General features: G+C 54.0%; 8 protein-coding genes across 8 annotated transcripts; 3 read left to right on the forward strand and 5 right to left on the reverse strand.

Annotated features, from left to right (window-relative positions):
- Positions 1-2,457: 2,457 nt before the first annotated feature.
- On the forward strand, positions 2,458-3,171 carry N0V96_010814 (uncharacterized protein; the record flags this gene model as incomplete). The annotated part of the gene is made up of 1 exon (XM_053196941.2): positions 2,458-3,171. The coding sequence occupies one exon, from the start codon at positions 2,458-2,460 to the stop codon at positions 3,169-3,171; it is 714 nt and encodes a 237-aa protein (XP_053045629.1).
- A 376-nt stretch (positions 3,172-3,547) lies between these two features.
- On the reverse strand, positions 3,548-4,202 carry N0V96_010815 (uncharacterized protein; the record flags this gene model as incomplete). Its single annotated transcript, XM_065759056.1, has 2 exons — positions 3,548-3,947; positions 4,198-4,202. The coding sequence occupies 2 exons, from the start codon at positions 4,200-4,202 to the stop codon at positions 3,548-3,550; spliced, it is 405 nt and encodes a 134-aa protein (XP_065612366.1).
- Positions 4,203-6,220: 2,018 nt separating this feature from the next.
- On the forward strand, positions 6,221-7,698 carry N0V96_010816 (uncharacterized protein; the record flags this gene model as incomplete). The annotated part of the gene is made up of 2 exons (XM_053196937.2): positions 6,221-6,362; positions 6,419-7,698. The coding sequence occupies 2 exons, from the start codon at positions 6,221-6,223 to the stop codon at positions 7,696-7,698; spliced, it is 1,422 nt and encodes a 473-aa protein (XP_053045625.2).
- A 180-nt stretch (positions 7,699-7,878) lies between these two features.
- N0V96_010817 (uncharacterized protein) lies at positions 7,879-8,811 on the reverse strand (the record flags this gene model as incomplete). The annotated part of the gene is made up of 1 exon (XM_053196936.1): positions 7,879-8,811. One exon carries the CDS (start codon positions 8,809-8,811, stop codon positions 7,879-7,881), a length of 933 nt encoding a protein of 310 aa, XP_053045624.1.
- Positions 8,812-10,425: 1,614 nt separating this feature from the next.
- N0V96_010818 (uncharacterized protein) lies at positions 10,426-11,412 on the reverse strand (the record flags this gene model as incomplete). The annotated part of the gene is made up of 2 exons (XM_065759057.1): positions 10,426-10,986; positions 11,407-11,412. 2 exons carry the CDS (start codon positions 11,410-11,412, stop codon positions 10,426-10,428), a joined length of 567 nt encoding a protein of 188 aa, XP_065612367.1.
- Positions 11,413-14,589: 3,177 nt separating this feature from the next.
- N0V96_010819 (uncharacterized protein) lies at positions 14,590-15,315 on the reverse strand (the record flags this gene model as incomplete). Its single annotated transcript, XM_065759058.1, has 1 exon — positions 14,590-15,315. The coding sequence occupies one exon, from the start codon at positions 15,313-15,315 to the stop codon at positions 14,590-14,592; it is 726 nt and encodes a 241-aa protein (XP_065612368.1).
- An 80-nt stretch (positions 15,316-15,395) lies between these two features.
- N0V96_010820 (uncharacterized protein) lies at positions 15,396-16,314 on the reverse strand (the record flags this gene model as incomplete). The annotated part of the gene is made up of 4 exons (XM_053196933.2): positions 15,396-15,724; positions 15,796-15,912; positions 15,964-16,063; positions 16,117-16,314. The coding sequence occupies 4 exons, from the start codon at positions 16,312-16,314 to the stop codon at positions 15,396-15,398; spliced, it is 744 nt and encodes a 247-aa protein (XP_053045621.2).
- Positions 16,315-19,300: 2,986 nt separating this feature from the next.
- Positions 19,301-20,661, forward strand: N0V96_010821 (uncharacterized protein; the record flags this gene model as incomplete). Its single annotated transcript, XM_065759059.1, has 2 exons — positions 19,301-19,307; positions 19,658-20,661. 2 exons carry the CDS (start codon positions 19,301-19,303, stop codon positions 20,659-20,661), a joined length of 1,011 nt encoding a protein of 336 aa, XP_065612369.1.
- Positions 20,662-20,792: the final 131 nt, after the last annotated feature.

The following is a 20,792-nucleotide window of genomic DNA, read 5'->3' on the forward strand; positions in this document are numbered from 1 at the left end:
CACAACTTACCCAACGGCAACTCCATTCAAAAAGATCCACTTCTCGTGAGCGTGCTCCGGTAGCTCTGGTGCGTATTTGGGATCCGAGGCGTAGGTGAGGGTTGGCCCGTTCAGCAATAGGCAGAGCAAATAGTTGACGGCGAAGAAGGCACCGAAGGCGAGGCCGGCGATCCAAATGGGCAATAAGACAGCAAATGGCAACGCCAAGATGAAGGCAATTTGTAAAACGCAGAGAAATAGGTGCATTCCCACACAAAAGAGGTTCTGCCTCGTGAAGGCCAACTCATCGAGATCCCCCGAATCGGCTGGACTTATAGGCCAAACAATCCATGGAAGCGCCCAGATGTACTGGAAAAAGTAGTAAATGTCCCATGCGAGCAGTTTCCAGGGAAAATCGGTATAAGAGTAGCTGATGACGGAACTGCCTCCCACCTGGGAGCCGAGAAACTTTGTCGAACCCATCCTCTGTTTATGCAGCTCTGTTCGTTTCTGTTGTCGTGATCGATACCGCACCGCGAACCTGTCGCCCAAACCTGGAATGGAGAAGAGGCCGGCGGCCATGACGACGGGTATGGCTAGCACAATATAGAGCCAAGAATAGCCAGATGGCGAAAGTGAAAATGACAGAGAGGGTGATGACAGAAAGGGAATGTGGTCAAGTGACCAACGGGAGACGGACGGTGGGTGCTCACGCGGCATTATATCGTGGGGAAGGAAGATGGAGATGGAGGGCGGCGCCGGTCAGACAAACGAACAAACTTCCAACCACAAACTAGAGATCCTAGTTCCCCTCGTAGCGGTCGTTAGCATTTCATGGGGAATAGGGTAAGACATTTTTCTGCTCCAGAAAAGAAGTAGAGACACCGCAGACACAAGGTGCAGGCAGGGCTGAGTTGGCCTGAACCCGGGCCGGGATAGACGACGGCGCCCATCTTCCATCTTGGCTGGTCACTCGACCAGGGGGCACTCGCCAATTAGGGGGGTCGGTCGTAGCGGCTAGGGCGCCACCCCGCTGCCTGCCCTCCCTGTTGCCTTGAAGATTGACAATGTCTGGTGTGTTTTTGGGGGCTGAGATGGGGTGCGAATAAGCGAAGATGCGATGCGCGAGAGCGAGATGCAGTCAGATCCAGGCTGTGCACCAAGAGACCGAAAACATACCTCTGGTAATTTATCATGCAAGGCTCTGAGATGGTGACAGAGTACACAAGCAGATGACGGTCACGCCGGTAGAGTCGCAAACAGAAAATGACAACAAGTCAGAGAAAGCAACTATTTATGCCTTGCGTTGTTGGGGCTGTTTGAGGTGCATGTGGGCGTCTTACAGGCTGCCGTAAAAAGAGTACACCACCACATGCGCCAATAGATAGCCCTTTGAAGGAGAGCCAGCAGACGCGCATAGGACCCAATGAGAGTGTCCATCTGCCGTCATTTCTGACGTTGTATGCCCAGCTAATCGGCACGTTCAGCCCGATAGAGTCACATCGTCGAGGGTCCAAGCCGCTTATTGCGATCCTCACCCGGCGAGGCAACAGGCAGCCTTGAATATCAAATGTGCTTGGTACGGAATGATAGCCTCGTGAATAATGCCCAAGGTCTGACCGTCGTCTAGGGGAAGTGAGTGGCTGGTGGCTGGGATGGCGATCTGGCAGATACCGAGCTGTGTTGTTTGGGTCCTACCGCGTGCAGCTATACATCACCAAAACTTTTTGTGAGTTGACTTCTTACTTCCATGTCCGTCGAGTGATTCAAACGTGAGAGAGACATGGAGAGGCTTAGCTGTCAGATTTGGCGCAGTTGCTCCTATTCATCTTTCATTGGCATCGTTGGTGTTCGTACTGCCGTCCAACGAGGGGATGCCTTGAGCCTCGGTAGAATCACCGGTCTCAGCCGTCATAGCCTGCTATTCAAAGCCTCAATCTCATCGAAAGAATGCATGACTCTGGTAGCGCCTGGGCCTACGATGGTTAGAATGATGACAGCACGTAGCTGTTGAAGAGTTGATGAGTGAGAGTTGAGGAAGGAGCAGTTGACGCCCACCCTACGGAGTACTTAGCTGTAGGTTTTGGGAATAAACATGAGCTGGTCCGTGCACCAAGCAAGGTCGCGGGAGAGAGCTCCTTCTCCAACTGGGGAAACAAATCATGTGTTTGGTGGGGCAGTTTGTTGACATTGGGAAAGCTCCAAATCCAACATCAACACATCACACATCCAACGTCGACTGCCTACAGAGCGCAAGGTCAAATTTCTAGATATCACAGAAGAAGACGCCACTATGTCAATGCTCGCAATCCACCTCGAGCAGATAGCTCTCTCCTGCGAGGGCATCGACTCGCTCCCGTACGCATCACCCCTCCTCATCAAAGCACCCTCCCCAAGATGCCCTCCCTTTGGCCCCCATCCAAGACATTCACTAACATACCACGCCAGCTTCCCACCCCCAAGATCTTCACAAATGCAATGCTCTACAACACCGACATCACCTCCCTAATCCGCGACACCGAAGCCCATGAACGCGCCCTCTTCTCCGTACCCCCACCCCCACCACCGATAACAACATCATCATCCTCCGCACAAAACCAAGAAGCGAAACCCACTACCTCCCGCCGCCAAACCGTCTTCAACGTCGCTTCGGGCGAAGTCACCACCGGCCCCCCGCCAGGAACCTCTCGCGCAGCAGGCGGCGGCGGTATAGGCGGGCCCCGCCGGCACACCGCCGTCTCCGCCGTCCTGGGAGGCGACCTCCACGCCCAGCTGCGGCGCGGCGAGCGCCAGGCTGCGAGTAAAGGAGGCGATGTCGACGTCGAGGTTCTCTTGCAGGGCGCAACGAAGCTGTGCGGCGTGTATGCTCTCCCCGGCGCCCTCGAGCGCATCCCGCAGCTGAGGTCGCGGTACGCGCACCAGACGAACACATTGGCGTACTACGAGGCCAAGGTTGCCGAGAACCAGGCCGCGGTGGAGAGGATGAATAAGGATCACTGGATGGGGGAGGGCGACGACGAGGATTTTGATGACGAGGGGGATGAGGAGGAAGAGGCGGGCGAGGATGTCATGACAGAAGAGGATCTTCGGGCCGAGGAGGAGTTTGTGAGGGAGCTTGATAAGAAGAAGCGGGAATTGCAGCAGCGTTTACGGGCGATGGAAAAGGATTTGGGAGCATTGTTAAACATGTGATGTTGGTTGGAAAGAAGGAATGAGGATATTAAACGAGGGCGCTTCTACTGCCATGGTTGTTTTACGACATGATACCCCAGAAATTCAAACAAAGCTCCATCATGACCCAAAAAGTATCCTACACTCCGATCGTATTCTCCGTGTGCGCGTGTATGCCATGAGAACGTCAACACGAAAGCCCATCCTGTCCCCGGCCGCCCTCCCACCCCTCTCTCGCTGCGACAATCTGTCCCAAAAACTCACCCACCTCCTGCGCGCCTCCAACCTCATACTTGTCCTCAATCACAAAATGAGGCACCCCCTAACCCCCCATCCGATACGCCTCCTCCACCTGCTTATCAACCTCCTCCCTCCTTACCCTCCTCAAGCCACCTCCTCACCTCCCCCTCTCAAGCCCACCCCGTACCGCCGCATCCACAATCATATCCCAGCTCGTCACATCCCCGTCCTCCTCAAAGTAACTCTTCATAATCGAGTCCACCACCGCGTTCTCCACCTCGGGACCCTTGGTCTTGGCCAGCTGGATCGTCCGGTGCGCGTCCCGCGTGTGCCCGATCTTGCCCCCGAATGTGAAATTGAACCCTTCCGCGGCGCCCAGCTTCTTCATGCGCGCGTGCATCATCTCCAGCCTGTCGGCGCCGAAGCGCGCCGCCATGCGCTCGTTGACGGGAACGCCCTTGCGGGGCGCCGTCGGGTCGAGGTAGTAGGCTTGCCACGTCACGTTGAAGGTGTCGTCCTTGCCGCCGGGGTACGTCTTTTTGTAGAGGTCTATCGCTCTGTTCAGACGGGCTTTGCCGAGATAGCACTGCGAGTGAGGTTAGTGACATTGCCTTGGCAAAATACGAAACTTGGCGAAAGGCGTCTTACAAAGGGGCAGACAGGGTCTGATATGACTGTGATGTTAATGGTGGACATCTTGCTTGCTTGGCGTGCGGTGTTCATTCACTCTTCGAATTTCTTACGCGACGATGTAGGAGAATTTGAATACACAGATATGGTAAAATAAAATCTATTTTCAAAATCTACGGCATGGGAATCAAAGACGTCAAATATGTCGTAAAATTCGGCCTCGGCCTCGATCGAATACGGCGGGACTCCGCCGTAACTGGCGCCGACTTTGAGTTGATTACCAATCAGACCCGGAGCCCGATCCGACCGGAATCATTTAGCTAAAGGCCGGCGGGATTCCTCCATATCGAGCGAGCTTACCCCGTCTTGTCTCTTCATCAGCACAAGAGAGCCCACACCCGCCATTATTCAGCCGAAGCAAAAGTCGGCGAAGGCGGGTCTGGGAAGGTTCCGATGGCGTTCGGCACTCTGCATTTCGGCACTTGGTTTGTTACGTTGCATTCATGATTCGTGGAGTCTATTACGCCCCCTTGTTCATTACCACCGCCGAGGGCCCTGCCGCCCTGCCGCTCTGCCGCCCTTGCAAAGTCGCAAGCTAATAAAGCACAGGCCAGTCTAAAGCTTGTATCCTGTGTCATCCACTGCGCAAAATAGTTCCGCAAAAGGATCCGCCGCAAATACGTGTAAAGCCAGAACCAAAGGGTATCATCGTGTTCGAGTTGTGCTATCAGTGCTCAATCAACCGAGTAGCGTTCTGTCGCCTCTCGTAATCTCTGGTCATTCCGTAACCGACGCGATTCGTAAGGCTGCCTGCGATACCTGCGTCTTTCGTCTCTCCTCCAGGTTGAAGGGTATATACTGTTGGTGGTCGTGGACGATTCTCCACGATTGGCTGTGCTGGGACTCTGTGACCGTCGCCGCTTGGGTGTGACATCCGGATATTGCACAGCGCGATCCCAGCTTTCAAGCGACATGTAGGGGCTTCTCAGCCACGCTCGAAGCTCGTGAAGCAGCAATCTTGTATTCTCTCTGCCCAGAAACTCTTGAATGAGCTCCTCAGCTTGGCCCATGCTGCCTTGCATATCCACGGTCTTGAGGATAGCGATGATGTACTCGAGCAAGAACTCGGCATTGTTGGCTCTGCGACGTCGGACTGGGTCGGTATCTTGCGGCCTTGCATCATTGTCGGGCGAGAGAAACTCAAAGACCTGTAGTTCTCGCCGCAGGAATGTACGCGCGCGCGAGACAAGCTCTGTATCGGAGGCGAACATTTGCGGAGTCAAGTCTCTGTATCTTGATATCCTGTTCGAGCCCACGTGTAGCGAGTACAGTTGATGTCGATAGACATGTCTTCGGCGGGTGATTGCCTCATCTTGAGACAGATTGGGCCGAGTTGTCGAAGGCGCATGTGGCCGTGGCCGCCGTGGGCGAGCTTGAGAGTAATACCGCCTTGTCTGCTGACTAGAAGAGGCGTTCGCTGTGTCTCCAGCCTTATCCGGGGGTCTCTCTGGGGCCTTGAAGGTCTTCCATTGCTTTCGGTCGTCGCTAAACTCGTAGCGGACCTCTTTGATCTCGGTTTTACATAGCGGACATGCTGTTTGTCGTTCCAGCCATGTCGCGAGGCAGAGGAAGTCGAAATTGTGGTGGTGGCAGGGTTGCGCCTCACAGCCTTCGGTGATCTCTTCGAGGCAAATGACGCAACAGTCTTGAAGATCCGTCGGTCGCGTAGTGATCTCCTGCAGCGTTGTCTGTAGGACGACGGAATGAAGATCTCGTGGACTCGAGTTGTCGCTGGATGTCGCTTCGGCGGACATGCCACAGGTGTAGAGCGTGCTCAAGAGAAAGAAAGTGGTGTATGACGAAGGAAGACGATGATGTCACCGAGTCACCCCAACGTAACGGCTTTGTTACTCAGCATGACAAGCAACTTAAACTCTGATAAGATAAGGAATTCGATGGTGGGGCAAGCGCTTTGATCTGGAAGGTACGTACCTAAAGTGCTGCTGGGCGACCGTGGATCTTTCGTGTTTAGTGATTTTCCCCTGTCGCGTCGCAACCGCGTTTACTTCCCTTCACCTTGAAATCCACCCTGGACGTCTTCAACTACGTACCTCATTCCAAACCACTTACTCAACCTTAACTTTGTGCCCTCCCCAATCTTCAATGACGTAGATGCATATTGTTCAACGACTGCCTCACAATGGACGACCCGACAAAGGCAGAGTATGAGCTCCAGTCACAGAAACTACGTGCCGAACTCAAGACGTGGGAAACCTCCTGGGCAAAGTCTCACGATGGGAAGAAGCCGGGTAGAGGCGATATCAAAAGCAACGCCGACATAGGTGAGTATCTTATCTCTGAAGCACAAAAGTAATCAAATATTAACATAAATGACCAGCGCAAAAGTACAAGCAGTACAACAAAGTCCGCGACATCCTTTCAGGAAAGACTCCTTCCCCTTCAAAAGAAGCTCCCAAACCGAAGAAGCGGGACGATATCCCCCCTCTCGCGAGAACTCCTTCGAAGAAAACCAAGCACACCGAAACACCCTCAAAGAGAAGGACGAACTCCGAAGATGCCGCCCTCACTAGTACCCCCTCGATCTCTAGAACACTCTTTAGTCCCGTGGCTCCAAGATCGATTGGACCTACACCACAACGCGATGGTCGAGTGCTGGGACTGTTTGACCTGATGGTAGAGCGAGAGCTCGGCACACCGTCAAGAAAGAACATGAATATCAATACCTCTGCCGATGCCAGAGTGATGACGACACCAAGAAAGCGCGGGACACCTATGGACGAGGAGGACGATGCGAAGTTTGGGCGGACGCCAATGTCCACGAGCAAACGACAAATGCTAGACAGCTTCATGACACCTCTGAAGAACAAAGATATTCCAGCAGCAGACGCCAAAACACCAACAACTGTTTCGAAGCTTCAGTTCAGCACGCCGTCCTTCCTCAAAAGACACACCCAACCACCACCAAGCAAGAGCGATGACTTCACAGCGCCGCCCCTGCGATTACCTCGGAAACCACTGGTCCGTGGCCTCAGTGCTATTGTAGCAAGTCTCAGAAAGGTGGAAGAAGACAACCTGGATAACGAAGACGAACTCGAAGCTCTGCGGGAGGTGGAAGGCGAGGTAGTGCAGCCTAAAGTGCCTCCGAAGCCGAAAGCGGATATTCTCGCTGCAGACAGTCAAGTCAACCTGCCTCTGGGAGGTTTCGACGACGAGGCTCTTTACGATAGCCCTGATGAAGAGCAAGTGGGTCGTGATGGCATGCCATTGAGGGTATACAAGAAGAAGGGGCAGAAACGAACTACGAGAAGATCCAATATGAAGCCTGTCCACGTCAAGCGGCCATCTGCTCCCGCCGAGGACGAGGCACAAGAAGAAGAGGATGAAGAAGGCGCGCCCAAGACACGAAATAGTGGCGATCCAGAGGACGACTACGATGAGCTTGCGGGCTCGGGATCGGAGTCAGAGTTTGACGAGTCAGCACCAAAGGCCAAGTCCAAGAAGAAGGAAGAAAAGAAGACGGAAAAGGTCGGGGCGGTCAAGAAGGCTGTCAGAAAGGTGAACGCGATGGCGCACACAAATTTCCGGCGATTGAAACTTAAGAATCACGGCGCGAAGGGCGGGCCTGGATACAACAGCAAGTTCAGAAGACGACGCTAAGTCGACATTTGCATTGCAAGGCGTTTACATGGAAAGCGATATCCCAATTCACAGTGCTGATGAATACATGCCCCCAATAAAATATTACTATCAAGAATTAGCTTTCAGCATGGCATTCTCGTCTAGTGTCTGACGGTAACGTTTCGTGAAAGGATTTTCTCGATGCTATAAAACTATATATTACGGCAGTAAACGAGCACTCAGTCGCCGTATCAGGACGAGGAAGTAGAAGGTCGCAAAGTCGCAGCTGATGGCAACCATGAGCCATGAGAGACCAGCCGAGAAAACGACACGATTGACAAGAAACCGATCTTGCTGCAGCATTTCTGCAGGAATTTCACCTTCCTTCTCGCTTAGCCACTCCATCTCCGTCCAAAGCGTATGGTCGGTACTGTCACACATCTGCAGCTCTACGAATTTGTCAACAAGGCCTTGTCCACGATCAATATGTTGCTGGAGCCGTCTCAAGCAACAGTATGACGGGCCGCCCCGCGCCACGGGCATAGTTCCCTCTCCTTTACACACCACCACCGGCACCTCCCTTTCAACCTCCTCCCGCCGGCACCCTTCTCCATCGGTCTCTATGGCATCCACCAGGCAGAGGAGCTGCTTGTAGTCTTTAAGCACCGCCCAAAGCCAGCAAAATGCCAGCACAACCTGCAGCATCATCTCCTTGACCACTTCACGCCCCTCAAGCTCCGCCATCTGCGCAGCGCAACAATTCCGCAATGCCTGCTGCCGATTCAGCACCTCGCGACACGAGCGCATCCGCGGCGGCGGAGACTTGTAAAGCGAAGGGTTCCACTTGTCCGTCTTCGACTCGGCGTGGTCTTCCTGGTGCCAGCGTTCCTGCCAGAAGGCGTTCCAGAAGCCGGAGAAGGTCTCAGAGGCTGTTTGGGCACAGGGCACGGCGCGGAAGAGTTTTGCGCGCCAGATGGATGGCCAGTCTGTCGCGAGGAGGGTAAAGAGGAGGAAGCCGGTGACGTCGCTTGCGAGGAAGTGTGGGGAGGGGGTGTAGCCGTGTAGAATGCTTGTGATGTCGACGTGGAGGTCGGTGAAGCGGCGCTTGAGGCCTCGCTTTGGCGGGCTGGATGGTTGTGGTGAGGGTTCCATTGCTGTGTCTGTATTCAAAGACTCTTCTTTCTTGAAGAACCGATCCATGTTTTCGCTTGTAGTTGTTGAGGCGTGGGATCTTGGCTCTTTTTCACATGCGATGCTTTTTCCTTGATCCCCTATGTATAGCTGTCGCAAACCATCCAGCTCAAACCCACCCAGTGAGCTTCGCCAAGTCCAACAGAAGCCATGCGCTGGCATTATTTTCCTTTAAGATGCAGAAGCATGGCTTTCCCTTTTTTAATCTCACCCCAAGAGACGCGAGCTAGGAGTGGCCGATGTAGTCTAGGAATGACTGCCTGTCGTCTGATGTAAGACGGTGCCCACATGTAAGCGCTTATCCCAACCCCTTGGTTCCAACCGCTGCACGTATGTCATTTAGCGAGAGGATTTGGTTCGTCTAGGGAACGAAAGGATCTGAGTTGACCTCCAGCTTCAGAATGATCACGTGGCTTGGATGGCCAATGAATATGGCCGGCAACGTGAGTGTGCGTTATCAGATGGTGCTCAGTACAAGCCATCAATATTGGCGGTTGGGACTTTGGATTTTATGAGGAAATCATTCTGACTAGCTGACTTTCGTATCGCCAACTTGGGCTGTTTGTAATTCTCTTGGTATCAAGCACGACATCATGAAGATGTCGCAAAGCAAGCGGCATCATCGTCATCCACCACAGCACATATCAGTCATGCCAAAGCATGTATACGCCTTCAACCATGATGATGCCAGGTAGATGGGATTCTTCGCATATCATATTTCAGACTAGTATTTGAGTCTACCGTACCTCCTGCGGTGCCTCAATCGTAGTCACAATAGGAACTTTCCCCCCCTCCTTCCCAGCCCCCTTCGCCGTCGTCTGAAGCTCATCCCGCGCCTCGGCATTCAACCTCACCCACATCTTCTTCCTCAACTCCAAACCGTCCATAAACACACGAAACCAGGACGGATCATACACAGGCAGCGCCCTACCCACCCCACCCTCAGGCTCGCCCGCAAGCTCCCTCACCGTCTCGAAATACTCCTCAAAGTGCGGATGCACAAGCGAGAAGCGAATATCATCACCCTTCTCCTTCACCCTCTCCGCCTCCCACCTCGCCTGCTCCTCCTGGGACGGCAACCTCGCCCGCCCAGCCAGCACGCGTGCCGCTAAAACGGCCTGCCACTCGAAGATCTTAAACGTCAGCCCCGCCGCTACGGCGCCGATGAAGAGCAGCGTCGGGTCGGCGTGGTAGATTACGTGCTGGTAGAGCCCCGCGACGCGGTTGTTGAGCAGCTCGACGGAGGGGAGGAAGGGGAGGGTCCAGGTGAAGCCTGTGGCGAGGACGATGCTGTCGACTCCGGGGACGGAGGTGCCGTCTTGGAAGTGGACTGTTCTGGTGGAAGGGTCAATGTGGGTGATTGTGGCGCGGCGGGAGATGTGCGGGTGGTTGAAGGCGCCGTCGCCGAAGTAGAGGTTTGCTTTGCGGCCGTTTACGACGGAGTAGACGGGGAGTTTGGCTGTTTTGACGAGGTCGATGGAGATGTCTGCGCCTGAGACGGAGGCGCCGACTACGACGACGCGCTGGGTTGCAGAGTGGTCAGTGACGTTTTCGTGACTGGGGGAGAGAGAGAGATCATGAGGGAAGACTCACCTTGTTGCGGAAATGCTCTCGTCCGCGAAAGTGCTTGCTATGAATCACGCTTCCCGGACGCGCCTTCTCAAACTCCTCGAGGCCCTCGATGTGAGGGACGTAGGGAACCCAGTAGTGCCCCGTCGCAACGACAACAGCATCAAAGTACTCAACCCACCAGTCGTCTCCTTCGTCCCCTTCTCTCCTGAGAGTAAGCTTCCACTCGTCTCCAACCTTCTCAGCGCGCTCGACGGTGGTGCGGTAGGAGACGAAATCCCCGTAGCCGTTACGGTTGACCAGCCCCTGAACAAAGTCCCGCACGACGGTCCAGTGCCGAAAGGGCGTCTCGGGCCCGTGCAGCGCAATCGAGTTGTCGGTGCGCTGGTCGGGGAGTGATTCCTCGGAGAAGGACATGGGGATGGCGTCGACGTTGGTTTCGAGGTAGGGGTAGATTCCGGACTCGGTGAAGCGTGGCGGGGCCGGGGCCGAGGCCGACCCGGCCGGGGCTTTCGGTGTCCGGGAGGAGTGTTTCCGGGATTGGGAGGGGTTGGTCGGCGGTCCGGGCTGCTAGTGAGGAGAGGTTTGTCAAATGTGGTGGTGGTGTTTGGTCGCCGACCCTGTGGTAGCGGAAGGGTTAGTTAATGTTCTTTGGCGGCGTCTGGTTCAAACACGGTGAACGTCTCTATTTCATCTCATCGTCTGCTGATGACATCTTGGCCGAGGTTGCTTTAGTTGGTGACATTGATGATGTGGTTCATTGGCTGCAGCAATTGGCCATCTGCTTTAGCATTCTAGATGCTAGTGCTCCATCAAGGTTCTCATTTTGCCTGGTCCATTCGTTCATAAGGTGGTACCTGAAAGTATTTCCAGGAACAGCTTTAACCATCAAGGTACTCCAATGTGCTCCATATGAGTACAACCTTGAACCAACCTCGTGCAACAGTTCAATGGAAACAACTTGCAACAAACGAAAGAAGGACTCACCAGCATCCTCCCGCTGCCTCTCGACGCTCAAACACGCGGATGACGTCGAAAGTCTTCTCCCGCGCCAGGGCGTCAATGGTAATGGCCCCGGCCGGCCCCGCGCCGATGACGGCAACCCGCTTGACTGCGCACATTTCTCTAACAATTACTCTTTCTGCCCGATTTGGTTCACAGTCTTTATAACAGGGAACACAGAAGGCATCAGAAACTTGGAGATCAAGAAGGAAAAGGGAACAGGATACGCGCAGGTAAACGCTCGCGAAGTGCGAATGCTCTCACTTTTTTAGCTGCCCGCCTCCCGAGAGTTTGGGAGCGGCTTGCAGCGGACGGATGGAGGGGTTCAAGTGAACAGGGGTGGACCCCACTACCAAACAGCTAATGTGTCCAATCATGTCGTCCTAAACCGCCTGACCGGGTAGTCGGACAGGGATGCCGGTGCTGCCCACGGTGGTGGAAAGTCGATTTGGTCATCTTAGCGCCCGATGGCGTTATCGTGCGAGGAAACGTTGTCTCTCCCGTCTCGTCTCCCCCAGGCCGTCACGAGCATGTGCTGTTATCGATAACACTTATCAGTACTTCCCGACCAGACGACTACTCCGGAGGTGGGAGACCATCAAGGTGCGAGCACTTACATCACGTCGCCTTCTTGAACCCTGAATTTCTTGAGGATATTCGCAGAGAATGTGGGGGAAACATGGGTTTGTGGTCCAGGGCTGACTGTGGGCACTGAGAGTCTGACGGAGAACCTGGATGGCCGACTACGCGAGACAAAAGCATTTGACCATGGCATTTCCAGCTAAATCCAATGGCCAATATTCATGGTCTCTTTCTCGTGTATGTGCGTGTAACTGCCGTGATCGACAGCTATGAATTCTCGGACAGATGAAAAGATGGTGTGCACCACGCCGACGGACCGATCCGTCGTGGCGTCCGAGGACAAGCTGGAATGGAACGTCGATGAGGAACGTAAGGCCAAGAGGAAGTAAGACCCCCCCGCCTCCCAGTGATACAGGATTTTTAAGCTTAAAGTAGCTTCATGGGTTGAGTGAGACTAACATACTATGGTCTCAGAATCGACATGACTGTGTTGCCGCTACTTGTCTTGGGTCTACTCATGTTCCAGCTCGACCGCATGAACCTGGCTTCAGCACTTACAGCCGGCTTCGCGAGGGATATCAACGTCAGTCAGGATACCATCAATCTGGGGAACCAGCTCATGTTTATGGGCACTGTTGTCCTGGAGATTCCATGCAACTTGCTCTTACAAAGGGTGCGTCCGCACAACCCATCCCCCAAATCATCTCACTTCCCCTTTTTCAGTTTCACCTTCAAGTGCCTGCTACTCAGGGGGATATTACGCTAAATTCCACTTCCAACAGTTTGGCCCCCGGAAATGGATATCCCTACAGGTCCTTCTCTTCGGCACCGTCGCCACGCTGCAAGTCCTCGTCAAGAACCGCGCCGGCTTCCTCGCCATCCGCCTCATGCTCGGCCTCGCTGAGGCCGGGTACATCCCCGGATCAATGTACACCCTATCCAACTGGTACCCTAGACATGAGCTGGCGAAGCGCATTGCGGTGTTCATGTTTGGGCAGTTTGGCGGCAACGCTCTGAGTCCGCTGCTTGCTTCTGGGATACTGAAACTGGCAGGGAAGGGTGGGTTGACGGGTTGGCAATGGCTTTTCTTGAGTGAGTGTTGGCCTCCTCCTTTTCTCTTCTTTTTTCTCTCCGTCCATTTCATTCCTTGGATTCTTCTGATACAGTGTCGTAGTTGAGGGCCTGGCGACTCTTGTCGTTGCCATGATGCTCGTCTTCCTCCTCCCCGGATCCCCTGACACGCCAAAACCCCTCGGAAGCCAAGGGCTGATTCGATTCTCGACAAGACAACAGCAGATTCTACAACAGAGAATGCAAATCGATGAGCCCGGGAAGAGCGATGGAGTACAAGGTATCGAGATCCCTTGGGCCCTCGTCTGGAAGACAGTCAAGCACTACAAGAGATGGCCACACTACGTATCCACCTTTTGCGTCTTTTCGACATGGTCGCCGCTAACCACGTATACCCCTTCCATCATCATGTAAGCTCAGTTGCCTTCTTTCTTCCCCCGTAGGTTGGAGGAGCGCTGTACTGATTTGCCCACCTCTACCAAAAGGGCCCTTGGTTTCGACCGCATCAGCGCCAACGCCCTAGCCGCGGTCGGCGCGTCTCTCGCCATGGTCGTCGTCTTTGCCTTTGCCATGCTGAGTGATCGGTCGAATAAGAGAGGATCGACGGTTCTGTTGGGACATGTGTGCTACCTGACCATACTGGTGGTGGCCCGGACCGTGCATCCGCATGTCGGGAAGTGGTCGAGGTGGGGGTTGTGGACGGCCATCAACGCTTTTGCTGTGTGCTACCATCCAGCGCATAATACCTGGTTGCAGGTAAACTGCCGTGATCCCAGAGAGCGCAGCATCGGAATCGCGTAAGTATTCGCTTCATCCTGAAAATCTAGCAGAAGCTGACAGATGAGGAAGCATGTGGGTGATGTCTGCCATCAGTGGTTTGATGGTGGGATCTCAGTATTTCAGGGGTAACGACCTGCCTTTGTAAGTTTTCTTCCAGGCCAACCTACCACAGCTTTGTCTGACGACTTTTGTGACAGCTACGATAAAGGCCTTTTGACGATGATTATTATGGTCTCGGTCGGCATGGCGTTCGCCCTGTTGCAGGAGGCCGTTTACATTTTGCATAACAGGCGCGTGGCGCAAGGCAAACACAGGCCCAAGGACGGGTCTGAGCCGTACATTTACGTTCTTTGAGGGAATCAATCTAGCATGAGCGGCGTTTGGATTTGAATGATGGAGTTATCGTGATAGAGGAATAAAAAGAAGAGTGTGGTGTCTAAGGGGGTGTTGGGAGGGTTTGGGCTAGAGACGAGGAGCCGAATGGCGATAGGCTTGTGGCTCAGAACACGGTCAAAATGAAAGATGTCCCACGATTACAGAAAATTTTGTGCTTTACCAAATTTCGTGTCCATCTATGAGGTATTGTTCTGCCATACGCAATGGCCAGTAGCTCTGATGTATTGTCCTACTAGATTTGGATGTGTTGTACAAGAAATGAATACATAAAAGTCTCAGACTTGAATTTGTCCAAATCCCCACGCGAACGATCACAAGACATAACAAGAACACTTTACTCTAGTGAGAATGGTCGTGTCCATGAATATGCTCATCAGACCGTCGACTCAAATCCCTCTTCCCAACCCAATCCGTGCCATTAGCCCTCAGCAACGCCGTCACCTGTCCCATGTCGACGCCAAGCACCTTTTCAATGTACTTTGGGAGCTCGGTATTATCCCAATTACCAGACATGTCACTCTTGATGGCCCTTCCATTCTCACCAGCACCGTATCCGTACAGCGTGATGTCGGAAGCGGTATGACCCCCAGTAGACCAGTGCACGCCAGCCCGACTAGCCAGTAAGTTCCCCAGCTCCGAGCTCAGCGAGCCAGCGGCGAGGAGTGTATTCACCTCGGCGTCTGTGCCATCAGCAAGCCCATACTCTGGCAGAATCTCACCCACCAGAAAGGCCTTCTTATCGGACCCGGTGTACGCGTCCCACACATCCATGAGGAACTCGGTCGAGGCGTTGACCTTGGCGAGAGGCAGCGGATTGAAGCCGTTGAGCGTCAGGCCGCCGCACTCGTGGTCGGCGGCGGACATGAGCAGGGTGTCTGGGTGCTCGTCGATCCACGCGCGGACGAAGCCCATGACCTCGTTGTAGTGGATCGTGTCGAAGAGGTGGGCGGCCGGGTCATTGGCGTGGCCTGCGTGGTCGATGCGCGAGGCTTCAATCATGAGGAAGTAGCCCTCTTCTTTGCAGTGTGTGTCGCGGTGGAGGGAGTTGAGGGCCGTCTCGACCATTTCTAGGAGAGAGGGTTCTTGTGAGGGTTGGCGGGAGCGGTCGATCTCGTACATCATCTGACCTGGCAGTGTGTTATCATCTACATGTCTTCACCGGGAGGGTGGAGGATCGAAGTACCATCATTAAAGAGACCAATGTAAGGAAGGCGAATGTCGCCGAGACCTTTATCGAGAGCGTCAAAGGCCGACCGGTTCTGCATCACATGGTAGCCGTGCTCCTGGGCGAAGCCAAAGAGGTCAATCTCATCTCTCCGACAAGAGGTCGAGTCGGACGCGGGCTTGAAGTAGCACCGGCCGCCTCCGAGGAGAACATCGGCGACGGGGCCGAGCGGATGCCCGTAGCCAATCTCGTGCTCCGCGATCTTGGCGTACGAGTTGCGATCGGCAACGTGAGCCGCGTAGCCTGGATCTGTTAGTGGTGCGTCTTTTGGTTGCAAGGCTCTATGTGACCAGGGCTTTTTCAGTTTTGGATTTACTTACACGCGGGGGTAGCGTGGTTGATGGTGCTGGTGACGACTAGACCCGTCATCATGCCCGCGAGTTTGGCGGCCTCGAGGATGGAACCGACAGGCTCGCCAGCGGGGTTGACGCCGATGGCTGGCATATTTTAGTAAAAGGCCGTCGCGTTTTCATGAGAGGCGCGCGTACCGTTGTTGTAAGACTTCACACCGCAGGCAAAGGCGGTTCCAGAGGCGGCAGAGTCCGTGATAAGGTTGTCGCTGGAGAGAGTACGAACGTTGCCGAGGACCTTCCAAGATCGTAAGTATGGATAACATGAGTGTTAAGTATTCCTTAACGCACCATCTTATCAGCTGCAAGCTGGAAGCTCACGGGTGCTTTGGGGTTTTGACCATTCTCGAGCAGCGAGACATAGTCTCTTGCCATCGTCTGAGAGGCGGGACCGTATCCATCCGGAACAATGTAGATGAAGTTCTTGACATTGGGAAGCGACAGGACAGACTGCGCCAAGGCGGCAAAGACCACGGCTGAAGAGCGCATCTTGGAAGGCACTTCTACGATGGATAAAGACTCTCAGAAAGGCCATCAAGGTTGCAGCCATCACTTTTACTCTTATAAGTCTTCATCTTCAATTTTCTTGGCCGCGTGTTGTAGTACCTCACGTCATGTTTTATGCCGCCTGCAGCCGTTGTTGCGGCGTACTCACTTGGCATGACGGATCACATTCAATAGTGTCTTGCTGATTCTAGTAAGAGGATCGCAATTCCTTGCTGCCAATAATGGAAGGAGTCATTACTTGTGTTGAAAAATGAGAGTTATTTCACCGTCTTAAAGCTCATCTGGATGATAAACGCGAATGGCTCCGTCACCTGGGGCACATGTTTTGCAGCGTTCCTGGGAGCCAAGACGCCTCTATGCCCAGGGTACGGCTTGGCAGTTGGAGTGTGATCCCCGCTTGTCCCAATAGATTCTACGGGATGGGCAACGTGCTGCCCGTGGCAAAGGTAGAGAAGCATATTCCAACGACTGCGAAGTTCAACCCCCCAGTCTTTGCCTTGGCTTTGGAGACGAGAGGGGAAGGTGGCACGACATTTGCAGCCCACGTGCTTTGGGTAATCATACTTTGACAAGACTTTGAACAGCTGCACGATGGTCATCTGCTTGGATGATGAGATGCTAAAAATCTACCTTGCGCTCAACTTTGAGAAAATTGGGAGCAAAGCTATGAGGAATGGTATGTTGAGGCCGACCGCGGGCGAAGGCGGAGTCGCGATATATGCACTATAAGCAGAGCCTCTTGGAAAGCGTATTTCAGCCCGACTTTGACGAGACATAGTAACTTTTGAATGAAGAGCGGCTTGATGATCAGGAAGAGATAGGGCACCGGTACGATGCATGTGACGAGTCTCCTCAATAATCACAAAGGAGACGACGGCGCGAGTGGCTATTACGCTCAGAACAAGAGCCAAGTCGCCAGGCTAATGTTGACAGATGATAGTCTCAGGATGACGCGGAATGTCAGAATGCAACGTTTTGAAGGGACTCAAGCTGTGACTCGGCCTCGCGTGTTATCAGGCCAGGACTCATGAATGTGATTGCATGAGACTCGGCCGAAACAAGCCACTAAGCAGGAGGTGTTTGTGGCTGACGTGCTGAAGTGCCATAAGGGTTGACAGCATGACGTAAGAACTGAGGAGAGTCTATGAATTATGATGATGAGAAAGTTCGAGGATTGATCAAGGGTGAGAAGTAGCTGACTTATGAATGAGAGTGGATGAGTGAGTGAGAAGCAGTGAGGCGAGTGAGTGAGAGTGAGAGTGAGACGTTTTATTAGACTGAGGCGACGAGTGAAGCTTGGGCCAGGCGTGCACCGTTTGGTCTCCACAGTGCTCCAGGTGGTGTAAGCGCCGTCCCAATGATTGGTTGCTGTCGCACGGGAAGAGTACAGGGATCCCCCAAACTGCCAATAATAGCTTCCCGCGCGTTTGCAATCAACCTCTCCAGAAACAAAGACGAAGACACCAAACCACAAGACACCCAGAACCAAGAAACCCCTTCTCATTTCAAAATTAGTCTACAGTGGCCCGTTTCTCTCACCAGAGACCTCGTATAGACGTTGTTTTTCTTTGGTGTGAGGCGCTTAACCATACCATTTCTGCCCGTCCACCCACCGCTACTGCTACGGTGCGTGGGTGCTACGATCTACCCAGTCTCGCGGCAATGGGCATCTCGGCCCCGGCAACCTTGCGATGGACTCCATAAGGTAAGGTCTAGGTAATCGGCCTTTTGCTTGGCCACAAATTAAACATCCGATCACTCCCCGGCTGCGAGACAGAGAGGAAATGCAAGGCATTGGACGACGTCGTCCCCAAGTTGCCGGGCCCTCATCTAAGCTGGGGCTCCATTTCCACTCTTGGCCAGACCCAGCAGACTAAAAGTGTTTCGAATGCCTTCACAGCCCGGCGTGTTGAATGGGCCACGACAAGGTTGAGAGTTCTAGACCCCAGGACCGCTTCTTATTCTTGTCTTGCCGTCAGGTCCAGTCATACAAGATGGAGCCTGCATCCTCGCGTGCTTCGTGTCTGACGAGTTGTCAAGCACACACCGTTCGTCATACAATCATTTTTTCTTTGCCTGTCCGCAGTGGGTTTCGAGTCATATTGACGTCTTTCTCTCTCTTTCTCCCCTTCCACTCTCCTTTCTCTTCCGTCTTTTCTCGTGTTTTGTTTCTCGGTTCCTTTCCCCACGTCGTCCTTCCTTGTCCTTTGTGGCCTTTTCCTACTCTGTTCCCAGTCTTCTGTTGATCGCCGCCTTTGTGTGCCTAGACGCCAGATCTGTACCCGCTCTCTTTCAACTATCTTTGGGTTTGCCTGAGAGAGAGGCAACACGGTATTGATACCAAATTCTTATTCATAATATTCTTCATCCCCTGTAGAGGGAGCGAGTTCGAGTCAATATCCCTACGCAAAAGGCGGCTCAGAACAGAACATCACAATGCTCCCCAGTCTACGCATAGCAGATGTCCTACTGCTCCTCCTGATCACCCAGACCACGCAGGCCGGCCCATTAAGACGTGGTGAGAGGTAGTAAGTAAGCCCCACAGCAAGATCCAATGTATTCTCATTAACATGTCACAGTTTTCGGAGGGAGTGGAACACAACGTATAGTCAAAGCATTACTGCTTCATCAGATAGTCTATCACCCTCATCGTACGGCCCCGCTACCACTCTTGTCTCTCACAAGCATCACTTACACGAACGTAGAGAACTAAGCAGTTCTGTTGCCCCGCCGGTAACACAGCAAGACCAAGATGGGACAACACCGACCCCAATCTTCGTCACCCTCGACGGCTCGTCAACGAGGACGCCGGCTGTAACAACACAATCCGTGGACCAGAGTCCTTCCACAACACCGGTCGAGTCTACCGTGGAGACGCAGACGGTACCGACCACCACTTCGGCGGTCTTTCTGCCTCCCATGGACAGCACCATCTCCTTGCCGCCCTCCCTTACCTCCGGCTTCAAGAATGTGTCGTCCGTAGTACCTGGAAACGGCGCCTCTGCTTCAGCTATTGTTTCCGAGAGCCTGACAGTCACTCCTCATCTCGGAGGATCTCCCGGTGCTTCCTCTTCCGCTTCCCCAGGTACACCGCTGCAGTCGTCCCTCTCATTGCCGTTCCCCGTCCCTGGAGGAGAGACCTCGGTGGCACAGTCGACGACCACAGCTGAAGCACCTCTCTCATCTCTCGCCTCCTCAACGCCCACCGCAGCATCAACAACAACCATCCCGAATCCCCAACCCTCACCAGATACCTCTTCCTCCCTCCCAACAATGACCACGCCCTCTTCAACCCCTTCATCAACACTCCAACCCCAGGTAACAGGAACACCAAACAACCAAGTCCCCACAATCCGCACCTCCACCCCAGCCGCGACAGCAACCATCTCCCCCGCCGTGGCAGCCAACAACCTCGCCTCCGCAAAGACATTCGACACCCTCTTCGCCTCCCTGACGGAGCAATCCGCCTGCACGGCCGGTCAAATCGCCTGCGTCAAGGGCAAAGTCGGCATCTGCGGGGCCAACGGGGCGTTCGCGATACAGAGTTGCGGGGCCGGGACCTCGTGCTTCGCGCTGCCGATGACGACGACGGAGGGGGTCATTGTCGGGTGTTATGATCCCCAGGTCGCGAGCCAGATCCTGGGCACGCCGGTCTCTGCGTCTACGTCTGTACCGGGCTCGACGGCTGCGCCTGGTTCAGTGTCTACGACTACGACTGCGGTGCCAGCGCCGCCGCCGGCCTCTTCTGACCTCGGGTATGAGAGTACTGTCACCGTCACGCCGACTGTAATTGCAACATACACCATCTCGGTAACCGCGCCAGGTGCTCCAGGAACAACATCGGCAGCTCAAGCCCCAGGCTTCACGACGACGGTGTTTGTCACCCAGACCATGGCCCCAACTCCTGCGCCCTCATCGACAGCAGCAGAAGGACAAGACCCATCCACGACGTCGACTTCCGTCCGCAAAACGCGCACCTCAACAGTGGAAGAAGAGACCTCAAAGACTGCCCACTCCAGCACAGCCAAATCTACTCCCGTCGAGTCATCAATAGCAGAACCCACAACGACTAAAGTAGCAAGCTCGACAACAACCAAAGCAAGCACCCCGGTGACATTGACGGGAACATTCACGGATACCCTCATCGTGAACCCCATCCCGACGGACGCTCCTTCTGCCGCCGCGGACGCGCCGAGCCCAATCACGACGCCGAAACCCCTTTCCATGCCGGCTATTGGTGCTCAGCAGGGTCTGTCCGTCTTGACGGTGTTTGTGACTGTTACCGAGAAAGAGAAGGAGACTGTCACCGTGACTGTGACCAGGGCTTGAAGCGGAGGGCCATGGAGCAGGTGCCGGGAGTCAATACATTTTGTGTCATCAAATTTACATACCTAATCTTGGGCAGAGGAAAATAGCGTTGTTTTTGTTTCGTTTTTAGCACTTTGTTCATCCACAATATA

This window comes from Colletotrichum fioriniae (assembly GCF_027942845.1).
Source record: "Colletotrichum fioriniae strain IMI 355084 chromosome Unknown scaffold_15, whole genome shotgun sequence".
NCBI lineage: Eukaryota > Fungi > Ascomycota > Sordariomycetes > Glomerellales > Glomerellaceae > Colletotrichum > Colletotrichum fioriniae.